Source organism: Plasmodium fragile, assembly GCF_000956335.1.
Source record: "Plasmodium fragile strain nilgiri unplaced genomic scaffold supercont1.2, whole genome shotgun sequence".
Lineage (NCBI taxonomy): Eukaryota > Apicomplexa > Aconoidasida > Haemosporida > Plasmodiidae > Plasmodium > Plasmodium fragile.
This window is the reverse complement of record NW_012192582.1, coordinates 22,072-37,116: the sequence shown is the minus strand read 5'-3', so window position 1 is coordinate 37,116 and position 15,045 is coordinate 22,072. Positions and strand designations below refer to the sequence as shown.

The 15,045-nt window shown below is 47.9% G+C and overlaps 3 protein-coding genes across 3 annotated transcripts; 1 reads left to right on the top strand and 2 right to left on the bottom strand.

Moving 5' to 3' along the window:
- Window positions 1-1,205: 1,205 nt before the first annotated feature.
- On the top strand, window positions 1,206-3,079 carry AK88_00172 (uncharacterized protein; the record flags this gene model as incomplete). The annotated part of the gene is made up of 5 exons (XM_012477823.1): window positions 1,206-1,235; window positions 1,390-1,474; window positions 1,627-1,762; window positions 1,944-2,034; window positions 2,216-3,079. 5 exons carry the CDS (start codon window positions 1,206-1,208, stop codon window positions 3,077-3,079), a joined length of 1,206 nt encoding a protein of 401 aa, XP_012333246.1.
- Window positions 3,080-3,775: 696 nt separating this feature from the next.
- AK88_00171 (uncharacterized protein) lies at window positions 3,776-9,357 on the bottom strand (the record flags this gene model as incomplete). The annotated part of the gene is made up of 5 exons (XM_012477822.1): window positions 3,776-5,047; window positions 5,219-6,021; window positions 6,517-6,870; window positions 7,361-8,180; window positions 8,332-9,357. The coding sequence occupies 5 exons, from the start codon at window positions 9,355-9,357 to the stop codon at window positions 3,776-3,778; spliced, it is 4,275 nt and encodes a 1,424-aa protein (XP_012333245.1).
- A 1,504-nt stretch (window positions 9,358-10,861) lies between these two features.
- On the bottom strand, window positions 10,862-14,248 carry AK88_00170 (uncharacterized protein; the record flags this gene model as incomplete). Its single annotated transcript, XM_012477821.1, has 3 exons — window positions 10,862-12,037; window positions 12,209-12,822; window positions 13,219-14,248. The coding sequence occupies 3 exons, from the start codon at window positions 14,246-14,248 to the stop codon at window positions 10,862-10,864; spliced, it is 2,820 nt and encodes a 939-aa protein (XP_012333244.1).
- Window positions 14,249-15,045: the final 797 nt, after the last annotated feature.

Genomic DNA, 15,045 nt, shown 5'->3' with positions numbered 1-15,045 from the left:
TCTAGTCCCTAGCCTCTTTTTTTTTTTTTTTTTTTTTTTTTTTTTTTTTTTCATATGAGATTTGCGCAGGGTGTAACATGGGTTGGGGATAGTTTTAAGGGCGAACAATGAATGAATAAGGCACGCACACGCCTCATAGTTCCTTGCGTCCCTTTTGTTCACCAGTCAAGACAAGGGAAACGTTACAGTGGGAACTAGGTTCAATAGGATTTTGTTCCTATAACTGTTGTCTGCATTGGATTTCTATCATCTGTGCGAAAATGAAACAGTCACATCCACACGGTTAGAGCCACTACTGTGGCCATGGCTCCCCCGCAAAGCACATAGAAGTTACGCGGTTGAAAAATCCAACTAGGGGACGACGACTACAAGGGAAAAGAAAATATGCCCACATGGTACATAACAGAGTGACTAGCGCAACGTGTCATCCCATGAAATAGAGACAGCTGAGCTTATCACCTTTTGTTGGTTCTTTACATTCTCGCACCTTGCGTGGGGGAAGTGCTCTTTCGATAATGTTAGACCAATTTGCTAGGTTGCGCGATTAAAAGGAAAAAAACAAGAACCCTGCAACGGGAACCATTAGTGGTAATATAAGTGGCTACCCATGACACTATTCTTTTTTTTTTCTGAAGATAAGCTAAACTGGTACGTTGTATGTGCACCATGTGGTCATGAGCTCGAGGGCAAAAGGGGGGTCATTATTTTTTTCTCAAAGCAAAAGCAGTATAAATTGCCGTACCATGTGGGGGAACAAGCGCATATAAAATTCATCGACACTTTTTGTTCGATGAATAGCACAAAATGGGCAAGGTAAAATTAAAAAAAAAAAAAAAAAAAAAAATGAAATTTATGGAGAACACTCCACCCGCGGTTTAAATGGCTTACCCTTCCGTTGGCACAAACGGCGCTGCCAAAAATTATTCCGTTCTTTTTTGTCAAGCGCGTACAACAAAGGAATCATTTTGCCCTTGTAATGGTAAAGTAGAACGCAACAGCAAAAGAGTAAAATAAATGCATTGCTGCACAGGGCCTTAACTGTAGTAAACACTGCGTCATGCATACCACGGGCGGCAAATAAGCTGCAACAGAATGCTCGGAAAACATAATAAAATAATATATACTATGGCATAGCAGAGCCAACTGATGAACGGACTTGGTTGGAGCGGTATCAACAGGACGTGTGCGGAACTTTTTTTCACAAAATGCACAAGGCGCAAAATATCGAAAATGAGGTTCGTCTGGGAAAGAGCAAATTACGAGTTTCCGTCATGTGCAAAACTATTTTTCCGTTCTGCTCGTGTGCGGACTCTGCCCGCACCCGAAAATCCTCGCCAAATGTATGCACATGTGTCCCCTTGCTGCGTTTTTTTTTGTGACCCCCAATAGACCGTCCTAGTCGAAGAGGTTGTCCGAGATTTTGATAAGAATGAAGTTTTCGAGGAGATAACCGCCAAGTTTACCTGGGAACAAGGTACAAAAAGGAAATGGCACAAGGGCATTTTTCAGTTTGCATATGGGAGCTACGCATGGAAGCTACGCTTTGGAGATCCATGTTGAGCCAGTTGTGTGCCCCCGCATTTGGACCTCTCTACATGCGGTGCTCAATTTCCCCCGCTTTTACAGATGTTGAGCGGTCATGGAACCTGCTGGTGGAGAACAACGGTATTCTGCAGCACGTCAGTCAAGAAAACTATGAAGAAAAATGTAAACAAAAATATAAGAAGAGTCAAATCTGCGCTCTGAGGAAAGGGATATTTAGGTTCGTGCTACGTGGGTATGCAGGTTTTTTTTTGTTACATGTACCACAGATTGATGGGATTAAGCTTCTAGTTTGGCGTAAGCATGTCACAGATGTGTTTCCCCCGAGGTATATACGTATAGGTGTACCATTTCTATATATATGTGTGCATGCGTTCATTGTGCATCCCCCCCGCGAACAGGCATATCATCATCTTGTTCGACATGTCCAGCAGCATGAAGGACAGGGACTTCAAGCCTGACCGGATAAATGTCGTCCTCGAGTGTGTGGAGGTAAAACGGACACAGGGATCATATGGGATGGGCGGAACCCTGTATGTGTTCTCCACGCGGCATGGTGTGCATATGAGCATCCGCACATGAACACTATGGGGATGACATAATTGTACTGTCTCATGTGTCATGTGTCACATTTCCCCTTAATCCCACTTTTGTTTTCCCCCCACCCTGGAAGAACTTCCTGACGAACTTCTTCTTCAAGAATCCGGTAGGGCATGTCGGAGTGGTGGCCCTGAAAAACAGCTGCGCAAAATTAATGCAGCCGCTGACTTCCAACATGGACGACATTATGGACGCACTGCGCAAAGAGAGAAGTATGGGTCTCCAGGGATCCCCCTCGCTACAGCAGGGACTCGAAATTGCACACGACTTATTGATAGACGTCCCACTCTACGGAACGAAAGAAATTCTAATCATATATGGGTCGATAAGAACATGCGATAAGAAGAATATTCTGAACATTCTAAACCTAATAGTAAAAAATAACATTCATGTGAACTGCGTGTCCATTGCTCCAGAAATGCACATACTTAAACATATCTGTGAAGAGACAAATGGAGCTTACAAGATATGCATGACGAAAAACTCACTCATGAACGAAATGAATAATGTCACGGAGACACCACTGTGGATGATTGGAATGGAACCGCAGCTTATTCATATATGCTTTCCTATAAAGAAAAAAATTAACACACAGATCATGTGTTCCTGTCACAATCATTTAAACACCGATACATATATTTGTAACGTTTGCAACAGTTACACTTGTAAGATACCATCCAAGTGTAAGGTGTGTGGGGTGCATTTAATTTCGATGCATGACTTGTCCCACATTACGAACAATCTTCAGGGATCCCCACTTTTTGTTGAAAATAAGAACGAGGAGAATGGGCCCAGCGTGTGCGTTTCGTGCAATAAGCAGCTCTACGATAAAGTGTCCCAGTGCTCAAAGTGCAAACATATTTTCTGCCTCGGCTGCGACTTGTATATTCATGAAGACTTGAACCAGTGTCCCTTTTGCTTGATCCTCGATACGTGATTTGTGCATACAGGCGGTATACTGGCGCAACGGAGGAGCCACGCGGGTAGCCCTGGTCTCTAATGGATGGAGCCAACTTTGTGCAGACGCAAGCGACGTAATAAGCTGTGCCGGTGTGTTCTTGGCACCTCAACAATGAAATCGACGAGCTTCTGCCCAATGCATGCCAAATGTGAAAGGATGGTACAGTTTATATTATTATGACATTTATACGCGCTGTGTACTAGTGTCTAATGATAAACACTAGGTGCCTTAGTCAATTGTTTACCAAGAGAATGCGCTCAATCGCATTATTGTATAACGGAGATGCAAAAAAATTTTTTGTGCATGTATATTTTAGCGCGACCAAGAAAAAGTTTAATGCTAACTTATGAAAGGTTTGTGTATGTAGTATTTTTTATACTTATGTAAAGAGATAAAGTTACATATTATGTCTAAAAAAATTGTTTCGTATGGCTCCCCGCCGCCCTCTAATAAAGAGCAAGGGAAGAACAAAAATGAAAAAGGAAGAAGAGAAATACAAACACAATATATTTACCATGAAGAACCTTTACAAACAGGGAAAAAAAAAAAAAAGGTGTACGATGTAACTTAAGCATAGTAACATACTATGTATAGCGCTGAAAGGGGAAAAGTAACATGTTCTTATTATGTGTCATTTCCATTTATTTAAGTACGCATTGTTTCAACCTAATATTAAAGGTGTTCTAAGAAAGTATCAACATATAAGTCCCTATCCTGTATAGTACATTCCAGCTCGCACTGTTCTATGATTAATGCAAGGATCAGTATCCATATGTTAGCGTTTAACGGTTTTGTCATATGCGGTGGCTGATGCAGTGGTTGCGACCGCGGTAAATCTCTCACGCGTAGCAAGTCTTCTGCGGCCATTACTGTTTCCACTTCTAAGTGTTGTTCCTCGCGAGGTACTTCGGCTTTTTGCGGTACTGTCTCCTCCTCTACATTATTCAACAAATGTTGAAACCACTCCTGCTCACTGTATGTACTGAGTTGCTGATGTTGTTGCGCTACCCATTGTTTCCACAAGTCCAATTTCTTGCTTTCCATGGTTGCGGCTGTCCTGTGCTCACTGGATGCGGCGTCTGTCGCATGTTGTTGATAATATTGTTTCCATTCCGATTTGAGGGCATTAAACCACGGCTGCGTCGTGCACGCCCGCACAATATGTTTGTGTTGTTCAATCCAAGGGATGCATTGGGTGCACTCCGACGTCACATGCCCGGGACCAGTAGCGGGACGCTGTGCTGCATCTAACTGTATGTTTTCCATACAACGCCATGGATCGTGGTTATCTGCGTTAGGTGGAAACGGGTCTGTTTCTAACTGTATGGATTCCATACAACTCCATGGATCGGGGTCTTGTTCATTCGGTGGACATGGGTCCGTTTCTAACTGTATGGTTTCCATACAACTCCATGGATCGGGGTCCTCTTCGTTAGGTGCAGAACGGTCCGTTGCTAACTGCATGGTTGCCATACCACTGCATGGATCGCAGTCATGTGGTGAACATGGATCTGTTCCGTCGAAGTCAGTGGATGGATCCGCGGTGGATGGAACATTGCTCCCTGGAGAACCATAGTCGGAGGTAGAAACACCCAAGATATTGTTATTCGTGTCCGTGTCCTGCTGCAAGTCGCGCGCAAACTGCTCCACGACAATCTTCCAATAGTCGTCTCTGACGTTTTCCCACTCGGCCGCTTCACATTCGTTGAGCACTTCTAAATGTAGCTCGATGATCGTGCGCGTATGCACGCGCGGTGGGCGTTGTCCGCGTCGTTCGGCAGCGGACGAAGGTGGCGTGTCCCTAACCATGGTGTACCCGTAATCGGGTGGCGGCAGGTCGCCGCGTTGTAGATGCGCCAATATTTCTTCGTCGAGTGGCGGTGACGGCACGTCACGAACGGTTCGATATGTTCGTCGTCTGTTTGTTCCGAGGTACGCAAAGTACTAAGCAGAAAAAGGGGGGTAAAGAGGAGGGTGAGGACGGTAGGATAAAAGGAATGAACGCGGGTGTAGGGGAATATTGGTTAGAACGATCATATATTGGTGCGCGTAGGGAGTTTCTGAGGTATAAACATCTTGCACATGCGGCATTCCGTGATTGTCGTATATACGTACCTTCCATAGGAAGAACGCAATGATCCCGATACCAACCACCGCGGGAATGATCGCGGGGGTGTAGGGGATGAGATCCTTGGGGTTGAATGGTTTCGACGGAGGGGGTGGGGTAGGAAGAGGTTGGTCATTAGCTCCTTTACTTGGACCACCGGAAGGAGGGGAACCACCTGCTCCACCAACTGCAGCACCTGCACCACGGCCAGTACCACCACCACTAACACCACCATTAACACCACTACTACCACCCGTACCACCACCAACTGCACCACCTGCTCCACCATCCTTTTGACCATCCTCACCTCCCTTTCCTTCCCCACCAGAAACACCATGTGCACCACCTCCTGAGGACTGGTCGGCGCCTCCGTCGTCGCCGCTACTACCGGATTGATCTGGGTTTGGGTTCGGTTTTGGTTTGGGTGGATTGAGAGGAGGGGGGTCATCGTTGCCGCCATCTACGACTTGGTCACGGGAGCTGGGGGTAGGTGGAGTGCTCTGTTGACCGCCCGTATCAGTACTCTGAGTTGTGGAAGCATCCTTATTACCACCTGGAGGTGGACTAGTTGGGGAAGGGTAGCCCGTGGTCTTAACTTCGGGGCTTGCGCTGTCACCTGCTGTACCTCCTATAGAAGAGGGACTCTGGGGTACTACTTCTTCGGCAGGCGTAGTTACTGTCGTTTCCCCCGTTGTAGAATCTTTGTGATCTGTTGCACCTGCTGGTGTACTACTCCCAACATGCTGTGGACGTTGGGTTTGGTCCTCGGATTGCGCGTTCTTATCTGCCTCGTCAACTGGCGTTGTACTACCTAAACATTCGAAAAAAGAGGACGAATATACAAGAAAGTGAATGGTTGCGATGTGATTGCCCATGGGTGACCATGCTTCGTCGGCCGCGGTCTGCACCATTGGTGCCACGGGGGCAGGCGTCGAGGCAGGGCAGTGGGGCAGGAGACGCACGTGGCAGTGCACGGCAGGCGTCGGGTGACGAGATGATGGGGACGGGAAAGCAGGAGAAGGAGGGCGGTAGGGTGCCACCCCGGGAAAAGACTCTCTCTGTCCAACTACACAACACAACACACACACAACACACACAGTGTGTGTCTCGCGACTTCTACCCGTCTACGTGTCGACGTCTACATCGCGCGGCCGATTGCGCGGCTGTCTCGGTCTGCCGCTTGCACTCTCATGCGACGTTTGGTTTCTCTGTCTCCGTGTTGTCGCTCTGTGTGTGCGGAATGTGTGGTTGTGTCTTTTATTTGTATTTGAGGTGTTCGTGCTATGTGTACCCTAGTGTACATTACCATGAGCTCTAGCATCGGGGACGTGGTTTCCTCCTCCTAAAGCTGCATCGGACGTGCAAGTTGCAGTTATAACAATACTACGGGAACGGGGTGCGCTGTGCCGCAGATTGTCCTTACACTTTTCCTCACCTGATTGTTCCGTTGGTTCCTGTGCTCCTGATTCCCCCGTTGCTCGTGTTGCTCCCGTGGATCCTGCTGCTGGTGGTGCCGCGGGGGACGCGGATGGTGGAGGTGGGGGTGGTGGTGGTGTCGTTGACGGCTGAGTTGTGTTGGAAGCGCCATCCGTTTGTTTCTTCCCGTTGTCAGTTGTCTTCTCATCCCCGGAAACAACAGTCTTCGGTGGCGCGTCCGTTGCTTCAAATAAAGAAGGGAAAGATAAGAACATAAATGATGATACACAAAAAAAGCGACACAAAGTGGTACAGAAAGAAGGGGCCAGGACGGTTCGGTCAGGTAGCGGCAGCAAGCGCACGGTGTTAGAGAGAGCGCACGTTGTTAGAAGAGGACAAAGACAGGAACAAAGGGGGGCGCACTCGGTGAACGTGGGCTAGATGGTAGCAGTACAACTTTTATTTGTCGCCGTGATCGGGGCGCGGCCGCCGGCGTGGCTCCCGTCAGGGTCGTTGCTGCATCCGTCGCCGCCGCTCCATGCCTCGCACCACTGTGACGCCGGCGCACACCACCGATACTGCCATCCTTGCCTTCTTGGACACCGCTCATCGCGTTCGCCGCTCAACGAAGTCGTTTGCTGTGCTGTGCTGTTCTCGCCGCCTGCGTGTGTTGTTGTGGTGGTGCTGGCATACGTATGCGTGCGTAGGGGGTCGTGTCTGCCGTATATTCGTACTGGGTGTCGTCGTGCTAAACGTATTCGGATTATGTGTATTCTTAGTGTTCTTATTATTCTTATCCTTACCTGCCGTTGCCGCATCGTGCTTTTCCTGAATTTTCTGGTCCACTATCTTTGTAACCTCGTCAAAAGCTGTTTTCGTCTTCGTCCTTATCTCATCCTCTGTTTTCTTCACATGAGGCAGCTGGTTGCTAATGTCCTGGTCTGTGTCTGTAACACCCTGACTTTGTTTATACGCCCTCCAATCCTGATCACAGGGCATCTGCTGCTCTATCTTTGCTATATCTCCCATTATTCCTTGGTCTACGAACCATTCTGCGATGTGTCCATTTATTAAGCCCAGCTGCGTCTTACGGCCTGCGTACCCGCATTGTGTGCATGTGCCATCCATAACAGGACCCGGTATGGCGCCTGTACCATGCGGCCCACCCTGTCCCATGGTCTTCACTGTTTTCCAGGCATACTCCACACCCCTCTTCCATCCTTGTGTTTTACAATACTGATGCTTGAGCATGTATCCAAATACATGGGCTACTTCACACCTTAACTTTTCGTACAATTCATCGTCATGCGTTTTCTGTCCGTGCTCACTATCGCCATTTTTTCCCTGCTTGTTCGCAAAGAACAGTGCTGTGCTCATAACTCTGCACCGTACGACATCTGCTACCGTTTGTCCCTTATATTGATGAGCATCGCCGAAATCATCCCAACCAGAATTGTGACAATTTTCACCGTATGCATCCATCATATCCTTTTTCTCTTCCATATAATCAGTAAATTGCTGCAATACGGTCTTCAGTCTTTCCAGTTCAGCACTCTGTATTATGTGCATGGGAATATAGGAATATGCATGACTACAGTTCATCTATATTTTACCCACCAGGAGCGTGGGCACTCTCATTTATACATTTAACTGTATGAATAGGTTTTTCTTCGTGTTCTTCCCTCTTTCCTTCACCTAAACTTACATCATAATGCTTCAGCACGTGTACGTGCCTGCTCTTGCCTTCCAATATGCTCTGCCATGGACAAGCCTCTGCTTCTCCAGCCTTCCCTTGCCCCTTCCCTCCGTCCGCACCACCAGCCTTACCACCACCACCACCAGATGGCGACGTCGGCGTCCCACTTCCCGGTGGTGATACCGGTGTCGCCCCTACTGTTTGGACAGGGCCGCGCGGATTGCCGTTAGCACCGGCCGGTTTCTCCGGTGGCTGTGATTTCTTCGGTGGATTCACTCTGTCCTTCACTGTCTTGACCCCGTTCCTTATCTTCTGCTCAAGTTCACATTTCTCCTTAGACACCCCATTTTTTTGCATGTCCTCTAGCACCTTCTTCACGTGTGGAAAGGGACCAATTGGTACCCAGCCCTTTATTTCCTTCATGAGCGCGTCGTCTTCTGTTATCACCCCTGCGTTTTCATTACATTCTTCGTCACGCTGCGGTTTCCCGTCTTCATCAGCGTCGTCTGCATCATCCCATCCACATGTCCCTGACGCTGTATACCCGCGGCCTACATGTGTTGGTGCCCATTGCTGACTCAACTGCTCTAATCGATTCTTTATGCCTGTGCCAATGCTCTTTGATTGAAATAGTATGTTCCCAAAATCTATGTTTTCGCACAATCCAGGTTCAAACTTCTGCCCGAACAAATTGTTCGATTGTCCTAACTTATCGGAAACTTCTGTTATAAGTCCCTGATGATGTGTATTACGTGCATATAGCCGTAATAAAACCTCACTGCCTAGTATGCATTCTAAATATTCCTTAAAAGTCCTCGTGGTGCCGTGCGGTATTGTCTTTTTGTCCCATGTTCCAGTTCCCTGGTTGTAATGATATCCTTTCATGTATAGCATTAAATTTACAATTTCCCTACACCTGCTTATGCATGCCCCATCCTTGTTGTATAGGTCCCCACGGAAGCCAGAGATGTTGCCGCTACGCTGCCCAATTCTGCTGAGTAACTCATGGAATATGTCATCAACCTCCTGGAGCATTCTATGCTGTGAGTGCAATAATTCATACATGTATGCATACTTGTTACTTCGGCGTACTCTTATATTTTACTGCACTGCCATATGCGTCCTGGTGCGATGCGTGCATTGTTTGTGGGTTTTGCCGGTGCCCGTCTACATACTTCACTCACTTGCAGGATACGTGTATAAACAGTGCGTGAGCGCGTGTACTTTTGCATTTGTTACGTATACATACGCCTTGCCTGCTCAAACGTATTATGGCCCCTCTGTCTCTGAACGTCCTGTATAGTTGAACTTACCCAATAACCCGTTCCGTCCGTTATCTTCCTTGTCTGTAGATAATCCTCCCATGCCCCTAGAAAGGGCAGTATGTCCGTGGCATAGCCCTCGAGCATATGGATCACGTTTTATTCCCTTCCTAGAAAAAGTACAGTACGACTACTACTACTACTACTACTGCACCGCTCTCATAACACAACAACAACAAAAAAATAATATACACACACCCCGTCTCCGTCAACGCTTATCCGTCACGCCGTCTCCGTCAACGCCCTCTCCGTGAACGCCTCTGCGTCAACGCTTGTCCGTTACACCGTGTGCGTCAACGTGTCGCGCGTCACCCCGTCTGCGTCACCCCAGTCGCCGTCACCGCGTCTCGCGTCACGCTTCTCCGTGAACGCTTGTCCGTCACCCCGTCTCCGTCAACGCTTCTCCGTCACCCCGGTCTCCGGGTCACGCTGCTCCGTCACCCCGTCTCCGGGTCACACCTTCTCCGTCAACGCCTCTCCGTGAACGCTGTCTCCGTCAAGGCCTCTCCCGTCAACGCCTCTCCGGGCCACGCGGCTACTTCGTCGAATCTTGCTTACACTCAGCCGCGTGTGCGCGGAGACAACGGTCCTCCTTGGTGCACGCGGCCGCTTTGGTCGACGCGTGTGCTCGGAGAGACAATCTCTCCTGCTTCGTGCACGCGGCCGCGTTGGTCGAAGCTCGTTTGCTCGGAGAGACAATCTCTCGTCCTTCGTGCACTCGGCGGCAATGTGCTTTAGCCGACCGCGTTTGGTCGACGCCTTTGCTCGGAGAGACAATTTCTCCTCCGTCTTACACTCGACGACAATGCTTTACCCGGCCACGTTTGCGCAGGGACACAAGCTCTCCTTATACTCGAATGCTTATTCGCATTCTATATTAGTTCTGCACTATACCCTTAGAATGCACGTGCGCAGCTTTTAATAATTAACTTCACATAAAGGAGAATTGTACCCCTTCATATTAGTCATGTAAATCTACATTTTATATGCATTTAACCGGTACCCACCTGTTCCTATGGTCATGTTAAAAGAAGTTGACTACACAGAAAAAGAACAAAACAGGGCAAAAGTAAGCACAAGTAAGCAGAACAGAGCAGAAAAAAAAACAAGAAGATATGGCATAGTACAAACCAGAAATATATTATGTATATCACGTAATGAAATAAAAGTGGTGTACGATTAGCATGCGTTATGTCGCATGCATATGCCCCGTCATGCTAATGTGAACACGTTTGCAATAGGTCATCCACATATAACTCCGTCCGCTGCAAACGACATTCGAGCTCGCACTCCTCAATGATTAATGCCAGGATCAGTATCCATATTTGAGCGGTTACCCGTTTTTTCATGTAAGTTTGCCGATGCAGGTGCGTGCGTGGAACAGCCCTGACTGTTAGCATATCTTCTGTTCCCATTGCTTTTTCCACTTCTAAGTGTGTGTCAACTGCAGGTATTTCGCCTGTTTCCGGTAATGTGTCGTCCTGTACATTATTCAACAAATGTTGAAACCACTCCTCCGCGTTATACATACGCATGTTCCGATGTTGTTTTGCAATCCATTCTTTCCATGCATCCAATTTCTTGCTTTCCATGGTTGCGGCTGTCCTGTGCTCACCGGATGCTGCGTTTGCCACCATGTGATCGCGCAGGAATTGTTTCCAATGCGCTTTTAATTGCAAAAACCATGGCTGCGTCGTGCTCTGCCGCAGAATATCTTTGTTGCGGTCAATCCAGTTAATCCAGTGGGTGCAGTCCGAAGTCGCGTCACCGTGGTCGGAAGGGCGATTTTGTTCATCGTCTAAGTGTATGTGTTCCATACAACTCCATGGATCGGGGTCCTCTTCGTTAAGTGGACAAGTGTCCGTTCCGAACTCTATCGTTTCCATACAACTCCAAGGATCGGGGTCATCTTCGTTAGGTGGAGAACGGTGCGTTTGTAATTGTATAGTGTCCATGCAACTCCATGCATCCGTTCCGTCGCAGTCAGTGGACGAAACATTGCTCCCTGATAAACCCTGCTTTGTGGTAGAAACACCCAAGATATTGTTATTCGTGTCCTCGTCCTGCTGCAAGTCGGGCGCAAACGGCTGCGCAAACTCTTCAACGAGTATTTGCAAATAGTCGTCTTTGACGTTGTCCCACTCGGTCGCTTCACAGTCGTGGAGCACTTCTAGATGTAGCTCGATGATCGTGCGCTTATGCACGCGTGGTGGGCGTGTTCTACCGGATGTTGACGCAGGTTGCCTATCCCTAATCAAGGTGTACCCGTAATCGGGTGGTGGTAGTTCGCCGCGTTGTAAATGGTCGAGTATGTCTTCGTCGAGTGGCGGTGACGGCACGTCACGCACGGTTCGATATGTTCGTCGTCGTTGTTTTCCGAGGTACGCAAAGTACTAAGCAGAAAAAGGGGGGTAAAGAGGAGGGTGGGCACGGTAGGATAAAAGGAATGAACGCGGGTGTAGGGGCATATTGATTAGAACGATCATATATTGGTGCCCGTAGGGATGTGCTGCGGTATAAACATCTTGCACATGCGGCATTCTCTGAATGCCGTATATACGTACCTTCCAAAGGGAATAACCAAGAAGGGCAACGGTGACGGCGGACAGAAAGAAGAGTACGGGAGTAGTGGCGGTAAGGACGGTGTTCGTTAGGTCGGGAACATCTGGGGTCACTTCCTCGGGACCTTGGTTATTATTCGAAGAACGGGATTTATCTTCCGTTAAGTTGGGTGGTACAATTGCTCCTCCTAAATTCACTGAGCCCGATAGATCGTTTAATGATAGTTTAAGATCGCACTTTCCATTAGTATCAGCGGAAGTGCAGGGGTAAGGTTTATATTCATTCGAGTTGGTACCCCCCACCCCAGTTGTTGGGGAGGCAGGAACCTTACCAAAGGGCTTAGGTATATCAGTACCAGGGCCGAAATCTTCAATGTGCCAACCGGTCTTACGAAGGATCACAGCTTTACCAAGGGAACTGGACCCATCTTCCATATTTCCGGCGGAAACACTTGCGGGCTCGAGACCACCAACGTTACCACGTGTCGGGGAGGAAGCATCTGCATCTGGAGCTTTACTTATTTCATCTTGTGTGCTTTTCTTTCCTTTACTGGAACGCGTGTCCGAATCGGCAGAGTTGTCATCAATACTCTTCGTATCATTCCTAACATCATTAGCTATAAGTTCAAAGTGAAGGGTAATGGAGAATGTGATGAAACTGAAGTTTTGCAGGTGGTTGTGGGATGATCGCTGATGGTCGGCACCATGGATGCATGGTGCCACAGTGCGAACGGTGGTTGGCAGGTGCCACCCCGGGAAAAGACTCTCTCTCTGTCCCACACAACACACAACACACAACACACAACACACACAGTGTGGGTGTCGACGTCTACGTCGACGTCTACATCCCGCGGCCGACCCATCACTCTACCGCTCTGCGTCCCGCTCATTCTCATTCAACGTTTGGTCTCGCTCTCCCTCTCTGTCTCCGGAATATTGTTGTTTCTTTTTTTCTTTCCTCTTGTATGTCTATTGAAGGGTTCTTTTGTATGTGTACTCTCGAAATTCGTTACCGGTGGCAATAGCATCTTTGACTTTTTGTCCTCCGCCTAAATCTTCATCGGAAGTGCAAGTTGCAGTTATAACAACACTGCCGGTGGTGAGTGGATGGTTATGCAGATTCGCCTTACACTTTTCCTCACCTGATCTTTCCGTTAGTTCCTTGGGTGTTGCCGCCTCATTATCTGCGGGTTTGGCGCTGCCAACTGCAGTATCTGTATTACCCGTTTCGGACTGTCCCGGTGCTTGTGATGTTTTTGTTGATGATGATGATCCCGATGATGATGTTGGTGGCGCTGGGGTCTCTTCCGTCTTCGCCGGTGATGGTCCGTGTTGTTGTGGAGTTTTCGAAGAGGAGTCCTCCTTGCTCACTTCCTCTTCCAATATGTCCTGTATACTTTTAGTTCTCCCTGAGGTTTGCATTTTCTTCTTTAATTCTTTCACTGTCTTCGTCATGTCCTCGCCCACGGCGCCCATTGCATCCGTTATTGTGGTCTTCATCTGTTCTAGTGCTACCTGTTCTGGCTGTCCCGCGCGTGCACTTATATTTACTGTACAGGCCTGCCCCAATACTCCTACATGACCATCATTCAATCTTGTAGTATTTCTCGTAAACCACCTACCCATTATGTCCAACAATGTCCAATCTTCCGGCCTCTTGCTCCTGTCACCCCCTGGTGCTGCATCCTCCTTCTCACATGTAGAATTACGTTCCGCTGTGCCCGGCGTATCCACGAAGTCCTGCGCAGCCGTAAATGCCAGTTGCCCGCCTGCGGTCTGTACACACGTCTCTCCCAGTATCCTTTTCATAAATATATTTACTAAAATACATCTCATATAAGGTTCCACAGTATCTCCCATGTCCGCCATATCCGTTGCGCCCTGACTGGGCACACTTAATGGGATTCTATGTTTGAAGTATAGGGCTTTAAGTGCTAACTGGCATAGAGCCTTATTTTGTTCGTCGAGTTCCTCAGCATCCTCCTTATCGTGCGGCTGTTCGCACAATGTCCCCAATAGTCCATCCTCGTCCTCCTGCGCCATATGTTCCCTAAACTTCGTCCATACTCTTTCCACATTACTCCAAAAAGGTTCCTACAAGTATAACGTTTACTATGTGTTTTCATATAAACTATGTGTCATATATAACTCTCCGTTACCATATAATTCAATACATAATTATTCAGTCCGCGCTATATATATTTTCCCCGTGCATAGAATTCTTCATGGGCAGCGTTCTGGAAGTGTACACCTGAGGTTTACCGTAAATCCCAATTCTATTCTAATGTACTCGTGTCACCCTATTTGGCATTCGCATTATTGTTGTACACAAATCAACTTACACTAAATATTTTGTCATCCTGCCTCACTCCCGTTTTCCCCGGCTCAATATAATCCTCCCATAGTACTAACAAATAATCCCACATTGCTTGCTCACTTTTATGCGTTTTATATAAGATGCAACTCTCCTTGATGCTGTTTCAAAGTTCACAAGAACATAACATTAGCCTTCGGAATCATATTCCTCTAATGGGAACTTCTACCGATACATAGTGAGCACATTCCCCCCTGTTCACTAATATCCTTAACCACAAATACCCCCTTGTTCTACACTAAAACCGCAGTATAACGACAACATCAATTTCTTCTGCCGTCGTTGCTACCGCTGTTGGCGACTCTGTTCGCCCTCCCACAAAATGTGTGTTCCTGCGTCCCCGTCCCCCGCTCTGTGCTCCGGCTGTGGATGCTGCCCTCGAAAACTGCTCACTCGGCTACAATGCGGTGTACGCGGACAATCCCGTTTACCCGGCCGCGTTGGTCGATGCGTTGCTCGGAGAGAC